This window comes from Hyperoodon ampullatus (genome assembly GCF_949752795.1).
Source record: "Hyperoodon ampullatus genome assembly, chromosome: 9".
Lineage (NCBI taxonomy): Eukaryota > Metazoa > Chordata > Mammalia > Artiodactyla > Ziphiidae > Hyperoodon > Hyperoodon ampullatus.
The window spans coordinates 88,984,534-89,009,274 of record NC_136922.1 but is presented as its reverse complement, the minus strand read 5'-3'; the positions used below and the strand labels follow the sequence as shown (position 1 = coordinate 89,009,274).

The following is a 24,741-nucleotide window of genomic DNA, read 5'->3' as shown; positions in this document are numbered from 1 at the left end:
AGCCCACGCGCCTAGAGCCCATGTTTTGCAGCGAGAAGCCACCGCAATGAGAATCCTGCATACCGCAAGGAAGAGTAGCCCCCGCTCGCCACAACTAGAGAAAGCCGGCACACAGTAGCGAAGACCCAACTCAGCCAAAAAAAAGGCAGAACTTATTGTTGAAAAATTGGGGGAAAATAAGATGGAGAGGACAGAGCTGTATGTGGTCATGGTGTATTTAGTGAATTTGGAGATTTTCTTCTTTTCAGAAACTCACTGCTTCCTCTGCATCCCTGACCCCATAGTGGGTATTATTATTATTACTGCTACTTAACTAATGTGTTGAGTGCTTATTATGTTACAGGCATTGTACTAAATGCTTTCTGTGTGTAGAATCCTGTAAGGTAGGTGTTACACTAGTCTGTTTTACTCATGAGAATAACAGGACCTAGGGAGGTTAACTGCAGTATTTACTCAGCTAGTAAGTGGTAGAGCCTTGGTTTGGACCCAGGAATCCAACTCCAAAGTTTGTGCTTCTGTACCAAGTACTGCCAGCTGAATAATCTTTATTTTTTATAACACTGAAGACTTTTGTGCTTATGTTATTGCTTCTTTTTCATTAACTTGCCAAACTTTATGATATTTCTTAAAGTTGAGGTACTTTTAACTCCATTTGTAATTGAAATTTATGCCATATGCAAGTAAACTCAGAAAAAAATGTAGTTATTATTAAAATGAACACTACTTTAAAATTTGATACACCAAATGTGGAAGATATGAGAAAATTTAGTTGTATAGAATTCACTTTATGTTCAAGAACTAGTAATAATGTAAGTTTCATACTAGTTTTATATATGTATGTAAAGTGTTTGCACAGTGTTTGCATATAGTAGGTGATCCATAAATGATAGTAATTTTTATTTTATTTTAGTTTGCACCTCACTTGTAAAATAGGTAATGTCTTTTACTTTCAAGTGATAGGCTGGTAGAGATGCTATAACTGCCTAGTTTTCTAATCTGGTATGATAACTTCAGCAGTTATCTGCACAGTATCCTTATGTGGACCATTTTGTTTTTTATGTTGCTTTCCTTTTATGTAACTCCAGGATTTATTTGGGTAAAAGTATATTTGTTTCTTTTATTTATCTTTATTCAAGACATAAAACTACACAGGTTTAATTTTTAGGGGGAAGCATTATAACTTTGGAATATATTTTACAAAGTGATTTTATCTGTTAGAGTTGATTTGTGAGAATTTCAGAGTATCAAGGTGATGTAGCAATTTAAAAGAATAACCAAGAGTTTTATTTTCTTATTTCTTTTCAATAATCTTTTAAAAAACTGAAATTTGATAGACTAGTATTGAGTTCAATTTGGTGCTCATCATTCCCACTTAAAAAGTTGATTGCACTCAGAATTTCACTTATACCAACATAAAAATTTTACTTTTTCTTTTCTTTTCCAAAATCGATTTTATTGCAGCCAAAACAGTGGAATTAACTGTACATAATAAACTATGTTTTAAATATATATGTATATATACACACACACACACATTTTAAGTTGTAGGGAATAAAGTTTATTTTGGCAGAGAGTGTTAAACAAAATTAAAGTTGCATACATTAGTGACATAACTAAACATCCTTAATTTAGTATAAGTGTGACACATTTTCTTGCTTTCCTGTGTTCTGCTAAATCACCGTAACCGGACTTCCCTGGTGGCGCAGTGGTTAAGAATCCACCTGCCAATGGAGGGGACACGGGTTTGAGCCCTGATCCAGGAAGATCCCACATGCTGCAGAGCATCTAAGCCCGTGTGCCACAGCTACTGAGCCTGTGCTCTAGAGTCCGTGAGCCACAACTACTGAGCCCGTGTGCCACAACTACTGAGCCCATGTGCCACAACTACTGAAGCCCTTGTGCCTAGAGCCTGTGCTCTGCAACAGGAGAAGCCACCGCAATGAGAAGCCCACACACTACAACGAAGAGTAGCCCCCGCTCACCGCAACTAGAGAAAGCCCACGTGCAGCAACGAAGACCCAACACAGCCAAAAATAAATAATAAATAAATTTATAAAAAAATAAAAATAAAAAATAAATCAACATAACTTAAACTTCTTTATAAAATTGATAACGCTGAAATTTAATTTGACTGTTTTCGCTTATGCTCTGATACCAAACAGGACTTTTCATAAGCTTCTTCTATCTCTGGGTCCATCTTATCATCAGTATCATCCAAGTATGACCACCCCCAGATAAATCTGGTCCATTTTCTTCATAATCTGGAAAAAAGTCTTCTCTTTCAAGTAACTCTTGATATTTCTCTTGGTAATCTGGATCAGCTGCAGTGAAAGGAACACCATCAGATGTATAAAATGTTGGCTCATTCATAAAATAATTAGGATATTTTCAGGTGTTGCTTCCCTGTATGTTGAAGTTGCATGGACTCTACCCCAGTTACTTGACTGGAGTTCTACAACCTTCAAGAGCATCTGTTTTACATCTCTGCTGCAGTTTTCATCTAGGACAACATTTTCAGTTCTCTGAATAATTTCTTCCATATCAGTCTTTCCTTTTTCCTTCCAGGCATCTTCTAAAACACCCTGTCAACTTCAGTAATTTTACTGCACAAATTAAGTTGTCATCCATAGGATTAGAAAAGAGGGCATTCAGCAACTCCCGAAGACTGACCTGAAGAATGTCTGCCCTTGTGACCTGTCCATTTGTTCCTTTGATCTCCAGGTTAAGATAAAGTTCTCCCAGAAAGAGTACAAATGCGTGGAATCGTTTTCGAGTCACTTTATCCCCTTTTGCAGCTTGATGTTTAATTTCATATTCAGTCCGACATCTTTGAAGTAGCAACTGGCGGAAGTTGCCACTCTGTGGGCTAATTGTCAGATGATGGGACAGGTAATTACAGAGGTGAGCTCCCATGGAAGAGAAATTTGGGATAGATGTGGCCTGTTGATAGATAAGTTCCACAAGTTCTTGCAAAGCATTATCTGTTGTAACCCAGCCATTCAGGGTCTCTGCAAACTGTTCAATTTCAGTTTCAAAACTGCCAGCCTGCTCTGAAAGATGATTCAAAAAATCCTGAACATATTCTGACAAAGTGGGATAATCCTCACAACCATCCGCATAGGATTCTGCATAATTAGAAGAATAACTCGATGGGTAAAATTCAGGGGCGTTTACAGACAGCTTAGACATTAATACAGGAGCTACAACCACCTGGGGTTTGGCCATTGTTGACTCCAAATCCTGCTGTGGGATATTATCCTGCGAACTAGGTGGAGCTCTCAGGGGCCTTGTTTGTTCCCTGGTGGCCCGGCCTACATGAGGTTCTCTGGAGAGAAGTCCTTACTTTTTCTTTTTAAAGCATTGCTTATACCTTTGGGATATGATGGTATAGAGGGGTTATTCTCTCAAAGAAGAAAAGGCAATCAGAAAATCTTTGTCCATGAGATTAGACTAAAATGTACTCTCATTCGGTGACTACTGAATACCTTTATGTGCCGGACACGATGGTGAAGATGGGTGCCAAAGTAATTTATCCTTGTCATGCACAGTGGAGGGGTTTTAGTGGATTGTAACTTAGTGTGAACTAATTGTGTGATGAGGTTACCGATAGACCTAATGTAATCAGATGCTTCATTAGTAGAATTAGTGTTGTGTTGGAATCTTGGGAGGTGAGGTTCTGTTGTCTTACTTTGCTGGACCATGTCTGCAGTGGTGCATTTAGTTTGGAGCTAAGGGACAAATTGGAGTCATCCCACAAGTGAGAAGCCCTGCTATTGAAGGGTCTGGCCATTTTTGCAGATAAAGATTGTTGGAACATTCGCTGGGAGGAAGGATCTCTTAACTGTGTTTTTAGTTCCTGCTGTAATGTCAGGTCCATGAGGACAGTGACTGGTCCTTGTCAGTACTGTGACATCAGTGCATTGCACTTTGCCTGGCGTGTATTCAGTAATCAGTTGAGTCAGTTTTGATGGGAAGATGATGGGTACCTTCAAATATTTGTCTTGTGGATGGCTTTTTTTTTTTTTTCTTTTGGCGGTACACGGGCCTCTCACCATTGTGGCCTCTCCCGTTGCGGAGCACAGGCTCTGGACGTGCAGACTCAGCAGCCATGGCTCACAGGCCCAGCCGCTCCACGGCATGTGGGATCTTCCCGGACCGGGGCACGAACCCGTGTCCACTGCATTGGCAGGCGGACTCTCAACCATTGCGCCACCAGGGAAGCCCTTGTGGATGGCTTTTTAATTAGATATATTACTGCTATCTCCAGAGGGCAGATGGAGGCACCAGGGATCGAATATTTAGGTGGGCAGATTTCAAGCTGACATAAGTTCTTTGTAAAACTAATTCAGCAGTCAGATTGATTAGCTTCTTGATGTATTTGAATTCTGTTATTTTAAAGGCTTGGGTAGAGGCTGCTTGAGGATTTACTAGAAAATATACCTGCTTTGGATAAATTTTAGACCAAGATGATTTCATCTCCTAAATCTGTGGCTTAAATGTATTTCATTAAAAAAATGATGTCAGCTACTAAAATCTTTCTTTTTTTTCCTCTAAGTTAGACCTTTGTTGTCTTTTCAGACTAAAGCAAAGCAAAGAACTGGACTCAGAGAAGGCTTTTGCCAATGAGCAGTTGACCAGAGCTATTCTTCGTGAGAGGATATCAAATGAGGAGGAACGTGCTAAGGCAAAGCACCTGGTGAGTGTTAAAGATTCAGTGGAAAGGTCTTGTCTACAAGGAAACTTCTGATATATGGGGAAAGCTTGCCAACTTTCAGTGTGGATGATATTCATGTTCTCTTTGCTTAGATTTTCTTTATTTTTGCCTTTTACAAGTGGCTGACAGTTTGCTAAGATTAACCATCAAAGACTTTAAGGCAGGTGTAATGAGAATTATTGAAGAAAAGATCAACATGGAGACACAGGCATCTTGCCTGAAGGGAATTGTTTGCTTGCTCCCATCCCCTTGCTTTTGGTTTCATTGTATTTGAAACCTCTGGGGTGAGCAGCCTAGCTTGTTTCTCTCCTTCCTGGCAACCACCAGATGTTAGCCTGGGAAGACTCCAGCAAAGGTGAGTAAAGTGTTTGTGGTTTTTTTTTGGCCATACCACGTGACATGTGGGATCTTAGTTCCCCAACTAGGGATTGAACCCACACCCCCTGCATTAGAAGCACAGAGTCTTAACCACTGGACCACCAGGGGAGTCCCAAAGGTGGGTAAGGTTTGATCAGTTGCTTTCTGGGCTTCAGAAAGGGGAGCCATTTTTTATAAGAAAGGAAATAATTTTTTCAAAGAAAATATTTTTAAAAAATTTAATTAAAAAAAAGATTACATCAACATGTTTAAAAATGATTATTAGTAGAAGAAAATTTAAGAGGCACCCATAAATCTATAATTCTCATGTAACCACGGTTTACACCGGGGTGTTTCCTTCTAGACAATTTTTATTCCTGGGTCTGTTACCTATTGAGGACTTTGAATAGTGCTGTATGTACATAGTGTTTAGCATCATGAACATTTTCTTTATATCACCGAAATGTAGTTTTTAATGGCTGAACAATAGTGTTTTCTGCATGCAACGTGATTGATTTAACAACTTCCCATTGTTAAATAAAAGTGCAGCCGTTCTGGGTGAAGCCTGGGGTCCTGACTACTCAGCCCTCACTTGAGCCTTCCTAGAAACCCTCATATCACTTCTCTGACTTCTCAGAAGCTTTAGTGCTCATTGGAATATGGCTGGGAACTCATTGGAAAGATAAAATGTAACTATATAGTGGAGAACTTGGGATGCAAGACTCAGGGGGATGTCCCTAGTTCAGGCAGCTGGGGATCATTAACAATATAAGAAAAGAGTTGGTTTCTCTCCTGTTCTTTCCCTTGGTCCTTCCTTTGAGAGGCTAACTTATGACCAGACGCCAATAGAGAAGACACAAGTAAGCCAATGTGTAATGAATCCATTTCTTCAGTGACTAATCCAGGATCCAGGCTGAATGGGTAGGCAGTGAAGCCAGAGCAGAGGTGATTGACTAAGAAAGGAAAGTCAAGGGACCGGTTGGTGCCCTCACGAGGACACACACATTGAGTGGAACTGAGGCCAAGAGATGTAGAAGGAAAGTCATTTGTTGTGAATGGGGGATAATTTCAGAATTAAAGACGTTAGGTGTTGAGTAATTCAGTCATGACATCCGCTGTGCTCCCAAGTTTGAGGATTGTTTTGAGGAAGTTGAAAACATATCAGGCCAGTGTGTTGAAGGGTCATTCCCGCATATTTTACAGCCTCCCAATTTGAAGGCCAGGGATGGAGTGGAGAGTGGTAACAGTGCTTATGGTGGAGGATGGTTGGGGAGCAAGCTTCTCGGTTTCTAGTGGGCAGAAGACTCCTTGGTTGGCATTTTTCTTTGTGCCCCAGCTTTTGCCTCTTCTCTTTGAAGCACTCTTTTCTCTACTTTTCTTGGCCTAAATTTGAATATATTGCCTTGTTCTTTTAGTTCAGAGAGATAAGCAGATTGGGATTTTTCAAAAAACTCATTAAATGCACACACAGGCACTTGAGATGGCATAAAAAAGGAGAGTTTTCACAAGAAATGTGGAAGTATAAAAAAATTTCTTAACTAACAGTAAATAGAATATTATGTAATGTAGTTGGGTTGGAGCAGTATGTCTTCACATTTTTTCCTTGTACCTTATAAGTCCTCTCTATTTCCTTGTCTGTTTTTTTGTTTTCAGGTTAAGCATAAGAAGCTGGCATTGTGTATTCTGTTTTGTAGGTCTCTACTGATTCAGGGGTTGTAGGGTATGGGTGGCAAATTACTGTACTCAGAACTCCTGAATTTCAGCATCTATCATAATATTGGCTAAACAGAGCCCTCAAAGCATGTTGAGACTAAAAGTAGAATTTATGTAATAGTATTATAGCTGATTCAGAGGTTCCCGTCCTGGCTTGAGCATTCTCAGACATTTAAGTGATAGTTCATGGCCACAGCAACATGGCTGCCTACAGCAGTGTAGGTACCTGGTGACTCCCAACTTATTTACCAAATTACCCCCTTTATTGTTGTTATTCATTATTGTAGAAGACATGCATATTCATTGGGTAAAGATCAGAAAATAAATACAGAAATAATAAGATGAGTTAGATTACCATTATCCAGAGGTAATTACTGTTAACATTCTGGTTTATTGTTTTATATTCCTTTTCATATTACTGAGTCTGTATAAAATATTTATATTAATATGTATATTTGTATTTCTCCAAACATAGATAGTAGTATATATAGTTTTATATAACTCTTACAGTAACCTTCAGATTAAAAAAATTTACACTATATGATAAAGGTCTTTCTATACCAGTATGTATTTGCATGATCACATTTAATGGTTGAATGTATTTCACTGAATTTTCCTCTAATTATTAACATAATACAGGGATATTATAGAAAATTTAGAAAATGTAAAAGTCACCAAGGAACCACCTCATATCCATTAGGATGGCTACTATTTAAAAAAAAAACAGACAATAAAAAGTATTGGCAAGGATGTTCTGGGAATGTAAAATGGTGCAGCCACTTTGGAAAATAGTGTGGTGGTTCCTCAAAAAAATTAAAACTAGAATCACCCTATGATTCAGCAATCCACTCTTCCGGGTTTTTATCCAAAAGAATTAAAAGCAGGACCTCAAAGAGATATTTGTACACCCTTGTCTATTGCAGCATTATTCATAATAGCGAAAAGGTGGAAGCAGTCCAAGTGTCCATCAACAGATGAATGCATAAAGAAAAAGGTGTTATATACATACAGTGGAGTGTCATTCAGCCTTAAAAAGGAAGGAAATTTGAACACATAATGCAACATAGATGAACCCTGGGGACATTATGCTGAGTGAAATAAGCCAGTCACAAAAAGATAAATACTGTGTTACTCTCCTTATATGAGGCATCTAGAGTATTCAGATTCAGAGACGGAAGACGGCAGGGTGGTTGCAAGAGGCTGAGCAGAGGGAGGAATGGAGAGCTTTGTCGTCACTAGAAGTCCAGGGTGCTATCCGTTGTGCTGCAGAGCCACGTGGACCTTTTTAATGGGGATGGAGTCTCAGTTTTGCAAGATGAGAAGAGTTGTGGAGATAGGTTGTGTACCAGTGTGAATGTACTTTACACTCTGGAACTTAACACTTCTAAATGGTTACAATGGTAAATTTTATATCATGTGTATTTTACCATAATTAAACCTTAGAAAAAATTACTAAGGAAATAGCACTGTTGCATGTATAGTTAATGTTTGGGGAGCATAAGGTTCTTTCTGCTCCTCTGCCCCCGCCTGCCACGTAAATAGTCCAGGTTTCAGCTTCTTCATCCCACCATCCTGTATAACGTGTGCTGTGGAACATGACTTCAAGTCTGTATTGTCTGTCAGTGCCTTGATCCCCAGCTGTGGGAGTGGGCATCCTCAGAACCCATGACTCTTGTGAGTGTCACCCTAAGCATTGTTCTGCTGTGAGTGCTGGACCCCCATGGCCGCCATTCTTAACCCTAATATGTGGGACTCTTTTGAGTGATGGCCAGACATTGATTTGTTCCTCTTTATTTAATACCCAAATATTGCAGCCAGCAAGAAAGTGAAGGTTGGATTTCACACATTTGAAGGAATTGAAAGGCTGTCTTTCAGTAGAACTAGGGGGGAAAACACCCCCAAAACTGATGTAATGTTAGTGCTGTGAGATAAAACTTGTCCTCCCACTCCCCATTCTCCGCCCACGAACAGTTGGCATTTAGATTGCTGTCTCCTTAGATGTGAGTCCAGGCTTTGTTCCCCCACAGTTGTTGTAGCAGCTAGCTTTATTGAAGCTCTTTGAAGGGCAAAGTCATGATGGCCCTGTTGCTGAAGTTTTAAAATAGGATCAGATGAAAACTTGGCACTTTTGGAAGAATTGCGTTAGTTAGAGAAGCCGTTAAGTCCTGCACTTGATTCAAGAAGAGTATACCAGTCCCTCACTGTACCTCTCACTGACTGGTACCAATATTTTCATCAGCTGTTTCTACCCAGAGGTTTTGGAGAGGCAGTTTACTGATAACTGTATCCACATGAAAATGTTAACTAAAATTCACATGAAATTAAAAAAAATTAGAATAGGGGGTTGTGTTTATTTGACTTTGCAGTTATATTTGATTTCTTTTTAAAATGTCAATTAAAATTTTGACTCTGTCTTATTAAACAATGCTGGTTTAACATTAGTCATTTCTTGTTATAACCACAGAACTGTGTAGTATTTTTTTCTTTTTTAATCTAAACTTGAAGCCACAATTTACTTACTTAAGGACATATTTACTTAAATATTCTAGAGCTTATAAAACTAAATGTGAAATAGTTTCCTTCACTTTTTTTTTTTTTTTGCGGTACGCGGGCCTCTCACTGTTGTGGCCTCTCCCATTGCGGAGCACAGGCTCCGGACGCGCAGGCTCAGCGGCCATGGCTCACGGGCCCAGCCGCTCCGGGGCATGTGGGATCCTCCCGGACCGGGGCACGAACCCGCGTCCCCTGCATTGACAGGCGGACTCTCAACCACTGCGCCACCAGGGAAGCCCTCCTTCACTTTTTGGACCGATATTTTATTGAGTGCTTACTGTATGAAAAACACGGTGCTGGATACTAAGGATGTATAAACGAAAAAGACAAGATCCATAAGGAATTAGTGCAATGTGGGAGACAGATACACGAAAAATAATGTTGAGAAGCGCTAAGTCTGGGACTTCCCTGGAGGTCCAGTGGTTAAGGCTTCGCCTTCTAATGTGGGGGGGTGTGGCTTCAAGCCAGGCCAAAAAACAAAACATAAAACAGAAGCAATATTGTAACAGATTCAATAAAGAGTTTAAAAATGGTCCACATTAAAAAAAAAGAATCTTTTTTTTAAAAAAGTGCTAAGTCTGTGATAGAGCCATGCTACTTATATCCTTATGAGAATCCTCACTTAAGTGAAAGCAGGAATTTACTTTCATTTAACCCATTGCTGTCTGCATTCGTTCGTTCACACATTTGAGAGCCTAATGTACACTGGTGCCTGGTAAAGAGTAAAGAGTCAATAAATGCTTGCTGATTTAATAAATGAAGAATTGAATTTACTCAGGTCATAGAAATGGAAGGAGAGGAAGTGGGGAAGACGAGAAAGGATTTCCTAGGGAAGTGGTGCCATAGTGGAATCTTGAAATATGAGTAGGAGTTGCCTGTATGGTTGAGGAGTAGGGATGGTCCAACCTACAGTATTGCAGGTAAAAGCATGGAAGCCTGGGGACACTGGGATACGACAAGGAGTTGCTGAGTGGGAAGTACAGGGTAAGGAGTGTTGAGGGATGAGGCAGAAGAAGTTAGCAGGGCCAAGGTCATGAGGAGCATGTATGCAACCCAAAGAACCATGGACTACATACAGGCAAAGGTTTGAAATGCAGTGGCAGGTGCGGGCATTTTGATAGCTCTCTTTAGTGAAGTGTGAAGGATGGAATAGAAGAGGGAATGAATGGAAACAGAGATCATCCTCTTCTGTGTTCCCCTTCATCACAAATTTATAAGACACCTACTGTGTGCTACGTGATGTCAGTTGCTGGGGATGCAAAGATGAATTAGATTTGGTTGCTTTTCCTAAGTCTCCATCTCTAGTCAAGTATAGGCTGTGTGGGGAAGGTCATTCGTAACTTGGATTTTTTTTCTACTTAAGTTATAATTTTTGAATTTGTAATACCTCATAGTGTTTAGAAAAAATAACACAAAAAATTAGGGTAATTGGATGCATAAATTCAGTTTTTGTAAATTTAAGCTGCTGTTTCACCAAAATGTCACTTTTCATCCCCAGTTTCCCTTTTGTCTGAAATGCTCCAGTGAAGCAGTCAAGAAGAAGAATTGATTAATTTTGTGCTGTGTGCTTTTCAGTTCTGTGTTTTGTTTGTGCTTCAAACTGTGACAGTTGAAATTTCATGGTAAAGATAAAAAGGTTTTGAATTTGAGGTCTGGAGGAAAATGACTAAATTAAAGGAAATAGATAAGAATACCACTGCTGCCCAAGTATAAGTGAGGTTCTGCCCAAGGGCAGAGAATACACTTGGGGTTGTAATTTTGAAATGATCAACATAGTTCATGCTCAAAAGTTCTGTGTTGAAGAAAGGTAAGGGTGATCACTTGGGGCTTTTAGTATCATTAAAATTAACCAGGTAAATGAAGTTGCAGTGTAGCACTGGTTATCCTGGGTTCTTTTGTTGGGCACTTAAAAATCCTTTTTAAAAATGTTTGCTATTTTGGACTGCCCTGGTGGTGCAGTTATTAAGAATCCACCTGCCAATGCAGGGAACACGGGTTCGAGCCCTGGTCCGGGAAGATCCCACATGCCACGGAGCAACTAAGCCCGTGCGCCACAACTACTGAGCTTGCGCTCTAGAGCCCATGTGCCACAACTCCTGAAGCCTGCATGCCTAGAGCCCGTGCTCCGCAACAAGAGAAGCCACCACAGTGAGAAGCCCGCACACCACAACGAAGAGTAGCCCCTGCTCGCTGCAAGTAGCGAAAGCCCATGCACAGCAACGAAGACCCAATGCAGCCATAAAAAAAAAAAAAAAATTGCTATATTTTTGGGGTGCAATTTAGTAGTTCAGTTATAATCTCTGTTAATACACTCCCTCTGGTTATATATGCCCTGGGCTTGTTTTCTTGCTATAGACACAAATCCCCAATTGTTCTGACATGCATGGCATATTAATTTGCTTTGAATGCCAAAAATGAAGTTAATGATTTTGAGCTTTCACTTTCGAGGACTATTTAATTATAGAATTTCTGCTTTATGTCAGAGATTTAAGCCATTTAGGCATAAGATACTTTCCTCAAATGTTATTGGTGAGAGTGGGACTTACGATCCATCTGCAAGTGCATTCTTCCTGTCTCTTGCTCAGTTCCTATCTTACCAGGAAGTGTAAAGGGCAGCGGCCCTCAAGACCGGTGGGGGCAGAGGCATACAGCATCATTTTGCCTCCTGCGTAAATGTTTGGGTCAGCAGGCCATTGTAGTTCCCAGGATAAAGCATCCGTATCCCATCTTCTCCCTTTATGTACTTTGTTATCTTGTGTGCTCTTTACCTCCTGTGCATGTTAAAGCAGCATTACTGTTGTCAGCTGGAATGCATACAGCCCTGTGAAGATACTGTTAGTCAGATATTCCATGGAGTGGCAGGGCAGCTTCTGGTATGTTTGTTTGCCACAGTAGTAGAAAAAGAGAAACAAGTTTCGTTTCGGTATGCCAACCTCGTCTTTACGTTAAGAGCCCAGAAAGAATAGGACTGCTGTGGCAGATTTCAGTATTGCTTGTATAACGAAATCTTAACCAGATGAATGTATTTCTCAAATGTATGTAGTCAGACCCCTTCCTCATCAAGATTTGCAGGAGTACCTAGGATCTTAACATTACCAAATAGCCTGAGAGAAACCTGATGTCATGCTAAACAGATATTGAGGGGCCTAGAGGAGAGAATGGCTGAGCGTTCTTTTCAGAGTGGAGATTAAATCTCACCGTCGAGGTTGGTGAGTCTGTCCAGTGAACACAGTGTAGAGGTGACTGCAGTTTGCTGGTGTTGCTTTTTTTGAAGGAACTATCTCAGTCTGTGTGACCTGTTGACAAAGTGATCAGAGAAGAGCTGAGTGTAATGCTGTTGACGTTCTTGCCAACAAGTAGTTGTATTTAAAGACAGCTGTGAGGAGCAGCTCTTCTTAGAGTGTGCTGTCTGTTGTCATTCTGAATGCGCTTTAAAAGTTCATCGAGTTTCTTGCAAACTAGTTGGCTCAGGGCAGCACCTGTTGAGTCGTGTCATATGTTGTATCCCTGCCATAAATAGCTTATTGGCATCCCATCAGTTGGGTCATTATGGGTGTCAAGGTGAGGTATGGAGAGCATTGAATAAAAATCCATAGGTAGCTAAGGTGCAATGGGCTGGTTATAATTCCATCTCTTTATAATGCCCTGGCATTTATTGTTAAGTTATTTGCCTCACTGCCTGGTCTGCGATGAACTGTCATTAGGGCCTTGGAATTTTATTGAACTGACATCATAATCTCATCTCCTACTGAAGAGGCTAAGAATTATGGCCCTCCGTGTTTGCTTTAACCTGTAACAGATTAAAAGTTGAACAGAAGCATAATGAAGTCTATCAATCCTTCCAAATCCCAAAGAAGAGTTTTGCACATTATGTTTTGAATTAGACTCTAAGGCAAACGTGCTCCTTTTTGTTCAACAGCAATCTTTCCAGTTTGTTTGTCTCCCTGGCAAGTCTCAGAACTGTCCGTTTTTTGTTTTTAATTTTATTTATTTTTGGCTGCATTGGGTCTTCGTTGCTGTGCGCGGGCTTTCTCTAGTTGTGGTGAGCGGGGGCTTCTCTTCGTGGTGGTGCACGGGCTTCTCATTGCAATGGCTTCTCCCGTTGCAGAGCACGGGCTCTAGGCACGCGGGCTTCAGTAGTTGTGGCACGCAGGCTTCAGTAGTTGTGGCACGCAGGCTTCAGTAGTTGTGGCACGCAGGCTCCGTAGTTGTGGCTCGCAGGCTCAGTAGTTGTGGCGCACAGGCTTAGTTGCTCCACGGCATGTGGGATCTTCCTGGACCAGGGCTGGAACCCGTGTCCCCTGCATTGGTGGGCAGGTTCTCAACCACTGTGCCACTGGGAAGGTCCCAGAACTGTCAGTTTTGATATAGCCTTGGAGAATTGCTTTTAGCCTGTGGTGCATGGACCTCTAGTTTAGTGAATTCAGTAGTAAATTGAAGAGCAGTAATGTTTACTAGGTGATGTACCATGTACAGTGAGATCTGCTTCATTTTTCTTTATTGGACATTAAATTCTTCACAATGCTGAAGAACATCCTTGAGCAGCTCTGTATTTATTTCTTTTATGTATCCCTGCTTTTGTTGCTTAGATATGATTCCTAAATGGGATTGAGTTATGTTCTTTCTGTGTTTCTTGATGTTTTGAACTGTGCCCTGCTTTGGGGGGTGGGAGGGTTTATTGTCATGTAGCCTGGGGTTATTCCCTTCACCATAAAGACATTCAACATTTTGTTCCAATGTGACTCTCTCCACGATTTTCTTTACTAACTATATTTTAAGGATGACTTCTTCTGAAAATACCAAGGGGCAGAATTACCAAATGAAGTAAGGCCTCCATTCTCCAGAGAGCAGGAATCTGTTTACAAACCTGCAGTATTTATTACATACCCCATTTAGCTCATTCATCATTTTAATAGAAAAATGAGTCATTTTAGATGATTCTGAAATAATGCGAGGTAAGCTACATAGCCCCAGGCAGAATATGATTTACTCAGCCACCAAGCTGTTTTCAAAAAAATAAAATGGAATGATCAGCACCAATAATTTATGATAACTTGTGGTAAACTTATCAGATGTCTTCATTGTCATAGAAATTTGTTGATGAGATTAAAAGTTTAGAGGAGTTTTCTAGCAAACTTCTCCCCATTCGTCCATCTTTTACGACAAGTGTCTGCAAGGTTCTGTACTTAGCTGTGTGTTTAAATTTCCTCTGCCTGCTTAAAACACTGACTGTAAATTTAATTCCAGATTTGTGTGGAATATTCTCTTGACAAGAAAGAACACCAATCAGTGTCACAGGGCCAGTTTTATTGGAGATTATTATAAACCTATTTGTATACATTTTCTGCTTAGACATTATATGTTGATCCTTTTACAGTTTACTTAGCCTATCTGATCTCAGGAACACAGCTAGTTGATGGCCTGGAATCATAACTCTGAAATCGAAATGAGTCACAGAGTGTTTCTAGGTAGTGCCATAATGCTCATGGCCTATATTAATAACAAGCATCACAACAAAAACCATTGGCACTTGTTTCTAGTATTCCTCATTTAACTAAGAGCTTTCAAGTCCAGCAGCTTACTTGGTGTTAATAAATGTTTGATATGGGTAAGACATTTATTATTTCTGTTTCAAAAAGATTGCAAACCCAAAGGTTGCACAAAGATAGAGCCAGAGCTACAAATTGGATCCCTACTGCCTAGGTGATGTTATTTGGCACACAATTTAGCAAATTCAGTTATTATTATGTTTTTAGCCTGTAGTGGATTGAGCCCACTGTATTAGAAAGGGTGAGGGGCTTTTAGGCACAGGCACATGGACAAAGCAGAAATTACCACAGACATAAACAAAAACAGGCACCCAAAAATCACACATATGATGAGCACACACCGGACTACGAAACATCATAGCGTGATGGGCCTACTCAACATAGAGGCAGGCAGCCCTGGCCACTCTCATAGGCCTTGTGTGTTACTGCCTAGTGAAATAATATATTCATAATCATAACACTTATCAGGGGCTAAGAATAACCTGTTTAAAAGCAAGGAATGTAGTAATACATATTAGAACTAAAGCTTCCATCTAAACTGTTGTGAATTGAAAAAGCTTTTGGCAGTTCAGATAAATTTCAGTATTCCAAAAAAATTCTCTCGTGTGAATCTCTACATTGCAAAGAATAATGAAGTGTTAACTGTATACTTTTATAAAGTCTATTTTGAGTGGACTTACTAAGAAAAAGTTTGTTATGGTCTGTTCTGTTTTGGGAGAGGTTGATAGAGATACAAAAGGACCTGGTTTATAGCAGTTATTCATTCCCTTGCCCTCAGAACACCGAAGTATAAAGGCAGAAACTTTCCTTTTTTTAATGTGCAACGTAAACTTTTTATTTTCAGGGGAGGTGAGAGATGATTAGGTTATTTTCTACTTTGGATAATAAAGATGCATTAGTCTGGTAGGATGCCTGTTGAGGGGAATAGAGACAGGCTTGCTGCAGTAGATTATAATTGTTTTAAAATTAATTAATTAATTGATTTTTGGCTGCGTTGGGTCTTTGTTGCTATGCACGGGCTTTTTCTAGTTGCGGAGAGCAGGGGCTACTCTTCATTGAGGTGCACGGGCTTCTCATTGTGGTGGCTTCTCTTGTTGAGGAGTGTGGGCTCTAGGCGCCTGGGCTTCAGTAGTTGTGGCTTGCGGGCTCGAGCGCAGGCTCAGTAGTTGTGGCGCACAGGCTTAGTTGCTCCGTGGCATGTGGGATCTTCCTGGACCAGGGCTTGAACCCGTGTCCCCTGAATTGGCAGGCGGATTCTTTTTTTTTTTTTTTTTTTTTTTTTTGCGGTACGCGGGCCTCTCACTGTTGTGGCCTCTCCCGTTGCAGAGCACAGGCTCCGGACACGCAGGCTCAGCGGCCATGGCTCACGGGCCCAGCCATTCCGCGGCATGTGGGATCTTCCCAGACCGGGGCACAAACCCACGTCCCCTGCATCGGCAGGCGGACTCTCAACCACTGCGCCACCAGAGAAGCCCGGCAGGCGGATTCTTAACCACTGTGCCACCAGGGAAGTCCATTGCTGCAGTAGATTTTTTTTTTTTTTTTGCAGTACGCGGGCCTCTCACTGTTGTGTCCTCTCCCGTTGCGGAGCACAGGCTCCGGACGCGCAGGCTCAGCGGCCATGGCTCACGGGCCCAGCTGCTCCGCGGCATGTGGGATCTTCCCAGACCGGGACACGAACCCGTGTCCCCTGCATCGGCAGGTGGGCTCTCAACCACTGCGCCACCAGGGAAGCCCTGCAGTAGATTATTTTTAAGAGTAAATGTAATATACGTTAACAATGTCTATTTCACTCATGCAGTGGATTCAGTCAGTTTTGTGCTTTGTGTTTTCATTGAACTTCGGGAAAATTCAGAGTGATGATATTCCACAGGTTTTTCTTATAAAGTCTACACACACGGATATGTGTGTGCGCACACATACACACGTTTTTCTGAATCATGGGAGCGTGGGTTGCAGACAACCTGCCAATTAGCCCCCTTAGTATTTCTACCCGTAAAAAATTAGTGTGTGTTTCTTACCTTACCAAGTACAGTTGTCAAAGTCAAGAAATTTAACATTGATGTAATATTTTAATTTTTAACCAAGATTCCAATAATGTTCCTTATAGCAAATTTTCCTCCTGCAACAGAGTATATTCTAGGGTCATATTGCATTTATGTAGTTGTCATGTCTTAAAACATTTTAAACATGATTTTCAAACAGTAGGATCAAGACTGTGTTAACCTCAATTAATGAATTCTTGCTGTCATTGCTAGAGTTTTAGAAAGATGAAAGAAGGATGGACGCAAAGAGGTGAAGAGTTTCATTCAGACATATAGATTAATATTCTATATTGTGGGTGAAGGAATAATTGTTTTAGATATTTTCTTTATATGAACCAAAACTAAAACAACTTAAATGCTTTTGCCAACATCTGTGTAGAGTCCATGTCTTTGAAATGTAGAAGGCATCCAAGTTGTATCATTAAAAATTATTAGAGAGTAAACTGTTTTACTGTTTTTCTCCAGAGTTTTTTGAACAGTAATTTTATCTGAAATATCCTTCCCTCTGCACCTCCCCCGCCCCACGCGCCCAGTTACTACTCCGTGTAATTTTAGGCAAATAGTTTTTATTCTTTATGCCTTTTGTTTCCATTTGTTTAAAATGAGGACAAGGTTGTGAATGTGCTTTTCTTTCAAGTCTGTTACCTCGATGAATAAATATATAAATACAGGAGTTCTTAGAGAATGCAAAGTTCTGTATACTTATAAATTGACTTTTCATAAAGTAATTTTGTTTTATGAATAGGTTACCAATTCCAAGAGTCACATCTATTTTAATTTTCTTTAGTTATTAAAAATAGTCCATTTAAAAAAAGAAAAAGTTGAAAGCCTGTATTTCCTTGGTTAAATTGGATTTTTGTTATTGAAAACTTATTCTGATTAGTAGAAGTGATTTAATCATAGTCACAGTATAAATGCTGTTAGCAGTCACTGTATATTGAAAGGGTCAAATGAGAGAGGTCCTTTTCTTGGATATAAGAAGATGGGATTTTTTGCTAATATGTGTTTTATTGGCTTAGAATGAAAACTCAGACGATTGTTAGGAAAATAGACTTAAATTGATATCATTTAAAAAATATATATATACAATCAAATTAAGAGACACAGAAATTGATCTACTTTATAACTTTAAAAAATGACTGTTAAGTGCCTTTCTGTGTTAAATTTCTGTGTTAAATGCCTTAAATTTCTGGGTTATAGTAAACCCTTTTGCTACCTCTAAGTTCAAAGATTCGTCTTTTCAAATGCTTACTTCATTTTCCATTTATTTCCCATTTGTTTCTTTAACTCATTAAAAATCATTTGTTAATTTTTAATATGACTATTGTATCTCTACCTTGCCCATTCCTGACATAATTTTTCTTCCTTTCCTAATAACATCAACCCCCGTGTTAAATTTGCGGTCCATGGACACTGACATTTTTGGAATGTTCCTGTCATGCATGGGGGTCAGAGAACGTATTGGTGCTTCAAACTTTTCCTTTTAACTCCTTGAAGAACTTAATATATTTTAAAGAAACTGGCCCAGTTCTAACCCTGAAGGCACCAAAAAGAACAACAACCCTAAACAACAACCCTCCTGCAGCATATTTTCACCATGTATCTCCTCCATCTTGGAGATCGCCATTTCCAAGGTACATCTTTAGCTCTGCATATGCTCTGCGTGTATAACATTGCTTCCTCACTCTTCTTCTCCTCCCTCCTCTGAGTTTTTAATTTTTTCAGTGAGCCTTGGGAACATGTACTCAGGCCTGTACAGTGACACAGCAAAAGCAGACTCTTGAAGTAGTCAGGTTTTGTCCTTGTAAATGACATGGGACAAATGCATGTGGTGGATTAAAATATGTTCACCCTGACAGAAATCTTTTACTTGAAGCGAAAAAGCCTCCCTTCAATTCTGATCACAGCAAAGGTTATGCTGCTGCCAGTGAGGGTGACTTGCCAAGACTGCCAGTTTCTCAAGCTCTGTTCTGGAGATACATTTGTTACTTGATTCTCAGCTTTGAGTTGGTTATAATCTTGTCTTGGCATGCTTTGTTTCCAAATACATCAGTTTTCATGTTTCTTTGGCTTTTTCTCAGGATTTATGAAGGGGGGAGGGTAGATTTAGCTTTTTGTCTGGCAAGTAGCAAAGCCTGTTTGACTTCCCTAATCAATAATTGTAAAATAACTGGAAATTGATCCATGCCAGCTGTAAATCCATCCATGCATTTCTATTAATATCTGTCATCCTAGAGAAGCTGTACAAAAGATATTCCTGTCCCCATGTCACTGAAGACAGGACACAAGCAAGTGTAATAGGCTGCTTGTGTATTAAGGAGTTGTTGTGAAAGTGTCTACAGTTTGATACAAGGCTTTGGGAGCTGTTTCCCAGGTTTGTAGTATAGACATTGCTGGAAGTTGAAAAAAGTTTGTCACGTGAGCATAACCTAGTTTGGGGGCTTAGAGCTCGTCCTGCATGTGGGCAGAGTAGTGGTGTGATTTGACACTATTGTCAGGTTATGCCTCCCCAAAGTATACTTTTTACTGATCTGGCATTGCCTCACGCTCATCCCAGTTTGATCTGGAATTCTTATTTCCCTCTCTCTCATTAAGGGGGAAAAGTGCTGAGTGTTCAGTTTGACCGCTGTTGATAGACACATCTGTTACCTGGGCACAAAAGATGCTAGTTAGTATTTGGAGAAGGGGGACACACCTTTTCCTCCTCTCCCAGTTACCATGATGAGGTATTAGTGTGTCACATTGCCACCGTGTCACTGTGGAGGTTTTATTATAAGGCCTAAAGGTTCTAACCAGACAGGGCACTTTCGTTTTGGGAGGTCTGATCTGAGCTTGTGGAGCACAGGAAGAGTCTCCTTTCAGTAACTTAGAAACAAGGGAGAAAAAGTCATCTTAGATAAAGTTCAGAACATACTCTGACTTCAGAACAAGACTTGCCTGTCATTCATTGAACATATTAATGCGTCCAAAGAAACAGTATGTCAATCTTGATTTTTTTTCAGTCTTTAAAGTTTTAAAAAGATTATTTAATATCATGGGACTAGTTTACAATATGATGTTTAGTAGAATAAAAGCCAGCATGCTCTTTAATATTTGTATATCTGCCCAGACAGAAAGCTTGGTATAGGATTGTGGGGGGGTTTTTTTCTTTCTCTTTTTCCTTATATTTTTTAAACAATTTCTGTGTTTACCTGATTCTCTGAATTGAATAAGTATTAATTTACTTATATATAGCAAAAAAAATAGTTATCTTCAGTCATTACTTATTACGTTAGAGTTTTATATAGAGAAGGAAAGAAAAGATTCAAAAAGATAAGCAATTCTTGAGTCCATCCCACCCCAGCCCTGGTTTAACAGTTGTCTGGTCCTGATGGACGCCTGCCTCTTGTGCAGATCCTTAATGCAAGCTGTCTTAGTTTCATGCCAGCACATTTTCAGGTCATAAAGCTCATCGAATAACCTTCCAGTTACGATTTGGTTTTCTACATAGATGACCTGTAGAAAGCACATGTGTTGGCTGGACGTCCCACATGCCTGTTCTTGGCAGGTGTGGTTCTTATTTTAAAGTGATAATTTGGCCTTTTAGTTGATTTGTAAGTCTCTGTAAACTTCTAGGCCTATTAGCAAACTAGGCTTCTAAATGTGCAGTACCAAGTTCACCAAAATAATTAATTCTTCACTGGGGCCATTTGACAGGTGGCCCGAAGCCGTTTTCAGTAATAGCCCCTGTGCCATGTGCCGGGTTGGGCCTCTCTTCTCCCAAATGTCGTTGAATAAAGGGAATTGAGAAGCGTGTGCTCTGGAGGACATGCCCCTTGACACGAGAGCCTCACAGTCAGAGTGCTGTGGCCGTTTCTTAGTTTTGCTCAGAGCCTGCTGTTTGGGTTCGAGCTCCTTTCTCTCTCCTTTCTCAGAGGCCAGTCAGCCTTGGTGTAGATGGAGGCAGAATCATCTTGCATGATCACTGTACTTCTTGGTAAAACTTGAAGAGACAGTAGAAATAGCCCTGCCTAACCTCCTCTTCTTCTGTTTATGAAGAGAGAGGCCCAGGGCTCTTAGGGATAGAGTGACAGAGTGAGGACCAGCACTTAAATCTTTCTCTAGGATGTTTTTCATCTTCTTCAGTCATGATTTCCAGATAGGCTCCAAGGATTGCAGGCCAGAGAACAGAAAGGTCAGGGATCATTCTACAAGCTTGGACTGGCTTGAGATTAGAAGCCTCATTGAGGATGGGCAGCCTCCCTGCATCGTAAGCCAGGCATGCAGAGGGCATTTGGGATAGATAGCTCTTCAGGAGAGTGATGTGGATGCATGTCTATCTTTGTGTAACCAGCTCTTCTGTCTCTCCTTTATATATTGCAGTTTTCTCAGCTGCCCGTTCTACCACTTATCTATCTCCTCACCTAGGAGCCTTAAGTATCTGGGAAAAGATTAAAGTTATAACTTCCTAGACAGTGATACCGGTGCCTGTGCCATAATTTCTCTTAAATACTGGGGGAAAGACCCATATTATTTGTCAGTTATCTTCAAGGCCACTGATATGAGTACTGAGGTAGTGAGTCAGTGTCCCTGACTTCTCTCTGTTCTTACCTTGAAACAAAGAGGCAGCAACATGGTCATCGAATACAGTGAATAATGATCATTGATAGACCTCATTGTATGATTACGAGATTATATTGTACTTATGTGGAATTATAGCAAAGCTCTTATAGTAATTTAAAACATAGCTTGCCCATCATAACTAGTGCCCATTAATTTAGCAAGAGTGAACTTTCTCTTCTTGCTTTTCCCTCATATGTATATACCTATGTGTGTGTCTGTGTATGTATGTATTTCATTTGCGTTTGTATTTAGGAATTATTCATTTAGAATCTACTGTATGCTCAGCACTGTGATCTATATGCTGGGGATACATCAAAAAAACCCTCAGTAACAACAAAAAACCCTGCCCTAATGGAGTTTACATTTATTAGAAGGAATTGTCTGAAACGATGTCTGAAATAGCTACAGATTAGGGAGAAAAAGGGAGTTAACCCTAAGGGAATAAAAATAGTTAACTCAGTATTTAGTGCCCTAATTCAACCTCTTGATTTTTTTTTTTTTTTTTTTTTGGTATGTGTGTGTGCTACCTTATACCTATAGATTGCTTTAGAACTATTCAGGGCATTTGAACTTCTTTATTTGAGTTTGAAAAATTTTGACAATTGGGTGAGATGACAAAGTTTTTGAAAACATTCTTTAAAACTGCATAACACTATACAAATATTAGGCTTAATATTCAGTAAATCTGTATTAGGGTTCTCCAGAGAAACAGAACCAGTCGGGTGTGTGTGCGCATGTGTGTACGTGTGTATATTCTATACATGTACACACACACATGTGTAAAGATTGATTTGTTTTAGGGAGTGGGCTCATGTGATTGTGAGGGCTGGCAAGTCAGCCCCGAGAGGAGTAGATGTGACAGTCTGGAGGCAGAGACCCTTCCTCTCTGGGGGAACCTCAGTCTCTTAAGAACTGCTGCTGCCCTCGTGGCGTTTCTGTGCAGGACTTTGTAGCATGTTGGAGCTCTGCCCTATGAGCAGTTGGGTCCCTCTGTCTCTAAGAGCTGTGGGTCCCTCTGGTCTCTAAGCACGATAGCATCCTTTTTGTTGAGATGCCAGAGGTAGCACAGGTGAGGGCTAAAGTGGCACGTATTGGCACTGTCACTTGCTCTCACCTCTCAACCACTTCTCAATAATATTTGTCTCTGGGTGATTGTCTCACCCTAACCTCTGACCCTGTAACTGCAGAGATTTGGGTTCTACCAGCTCTAGTCGTTTCCTGTACATGCTCTGAAGCTCTGGGGCCAGTGAAAATTGCTAGTATTGTGGCCATAGTCTTCCTCTTGAAACAGCAGAGCTGTGTAATATGACAAGGGGGCATAATGTTGCTTACCTTGATTCATCAGCTGAATAGCAACACATGATTATTAACCTATAGGTTTTTATTTTTAATTTTTTAATAACATCTTTATTGGAGTATAATTGCTTTACAATGGTGTGTTAGTTTCTGTTTTATAGCGCAGTGAATCAGCTATACATATACACATATCCCCATATCCCCTCCCTCTTGCGTCTCCCTCCCACCCCCCCATCCCACCCCTCTAGGTAGTCACAAAGCACCAAGCTGATCTCCCTGTGCTATGCGGCTGCTTCCCAGTAGCTATCTATTTTACATTTGGTAGTGCATATATGTCAGTGCTACTCTCACTTTGTCCCAGCTTCTCTACGTCTGTGTCTTTATTCATGTCCTGCCCCTGGGTTTTTCAGAACCATTTTTTTTTAGATTCCATACATATGTTTTGGCATACGGTATTTGTTTTTCTCTTTTGGACTTACTTCACTCTGTATGACAGACTCTAGGTCCATCCATCTCACTGCAAATAACTCAATTTCGTTTCTTTTAATGGCTGAATAATATTCCATTGTATACACGTGCCATATCTTTTTTATCCATTCATCTGTCGATGGACACTTAGGTTGCTTCCATGTCCTGGGTATTGTAAGTAGTGCTGCAGTGAACATTGTGGTACGTGACTCTTTTTGAATTATGGTTTTCTCATAACCTGTAGGTTTTGTGCACATCCTCTGTGCTGGGTGCTGTGTCAGGAGCCAGGAAAACACAAGATCGAGCATAGTCCTTGCTCTCAAAAAACTTACAGTGGCCATAATATAGACTACCACTTACAAAATAAGCTAGTTAGGCTGACAGCCCCCATGCCCTGCTGCTTTTCCTCTCCTCATGCTGGTCCTCTTGCCTGAATGTCATCTTTTACTTCTCCACCCACCTCTTAGCCCCTCATTTAAATTTTACCCTTCATTTCAAAGCCCAGCATAAATAGTGTCTTTATAAAGCCTTCCTTTTTTTCTAATTCATAAATGATCAACAACCTTTCCATATTTCTAAAACCTTTTGTTCATAACTCTTTTATGACTAGGGTGACCCTATAATTTATCATCCAAACAGAGAAGGTGAAAGGAGGCACTATTCATTAATTACATCGGGACAGCACACATGAACCTGGATGTTCCCCAGAAGCCAGGACATATGGTCACCCTAGTTATGACCTTAATACCCTATTTCAGTAAAGTATGTTCTGGTCAAGTGTGTGTTCATCTTGCATTTTAGAATGTGAATTCCATTGTACGGGTGGGAGAGGCGGAAAAGAGCTGTGTCATTTATACTTGTATTTTCACACAGGGATTTATTTACACTCAGTAGGAGCTCAGTAATGCTTACTGAATGTTCCATTCCTATGCTGTTCACAAGAGATGTCAGAAGTTGAGCAGGCCTGCTGGAACCTCCTGGATAACTGTCAGATGACGATCAGTGTGAATCGGCAGATGTGAAGCCAGGGAGAGTCGGCTGTGAAGGGGCTCCTTTGGATTGTCCAGTAGTCCAGATCTTGGTATAATGGCAACTTGGATTCATTCGGGGCTGCTCTGATCAACCATATGGCAAGGCTGTTCTGTTAGATGGAGCATTGACCGTGGGGAGGCCCCTAGGAGCAATCGGGAAGGTGGTAGAGCTCTGGTTCCTGGGCAATCCGTCTCAGTGGACAGAGGAATGCAGCTGAGACAAGCAGGTGACAGGGCCCTGTTCCTACATGATGTGGTTGGTGTCTTCAGAGTCTTCATTAAACCTGACTGCCTCCTGGCAATGTATTCAACTGAAAGCATTTGAGAAGGTTGTAATCACTTCGTAAGGCTGCTAAGAGTTCAGTAGAGTAGAGGTCTCTATAAGTTTCTTTTATAAGACTAGGTGTCGCTGA

The 24,741-nt window shown here is 40.4% G+C and overlaps 1 protein-coding gene and 1 pseudogene across 4 annotated transcripts in view; one reads left to right on the top strand and one right to left on the bottom strand.

The window, feature by feature from the left end:
* CHCHD3 (coiled-coil-helix-coiled-coil-helix domain containing 3) overlaps nucleotides 1-24,741 on the top strand; it is a 291,260-nt gene that overhangs the window by 99,214 nt on the left and 167,305 nt on the right. For 2 of the 3 annotated variants that reach the window (XM_079711283.1, XM_079711285.1), the window contains exon 4: nucleotides 4,579-4,696. In XM_079711283.1, coding sequence (XP_079567409.1) covers nucleotides 4,579-4,696 — 118 coding nt within the window. Of the gene's footprint in view, nucleotides 1-4,578; nucleotides 4,715-24,741 lie in introns of all 3 variants that reach the window. The other variant, XM_079711284.1, reaches the window with a different exon arrangement.
* Nucleotides 2,123-3,291, bottom strand: LOC307057939 (polyadenylate-binding protein-interacting protein 1-like; annotated as a pseudogene). The gene has a single exon. The product of its transcript is annotated as a polyadenylate-binding protein-interacting protein 1-like (transcript).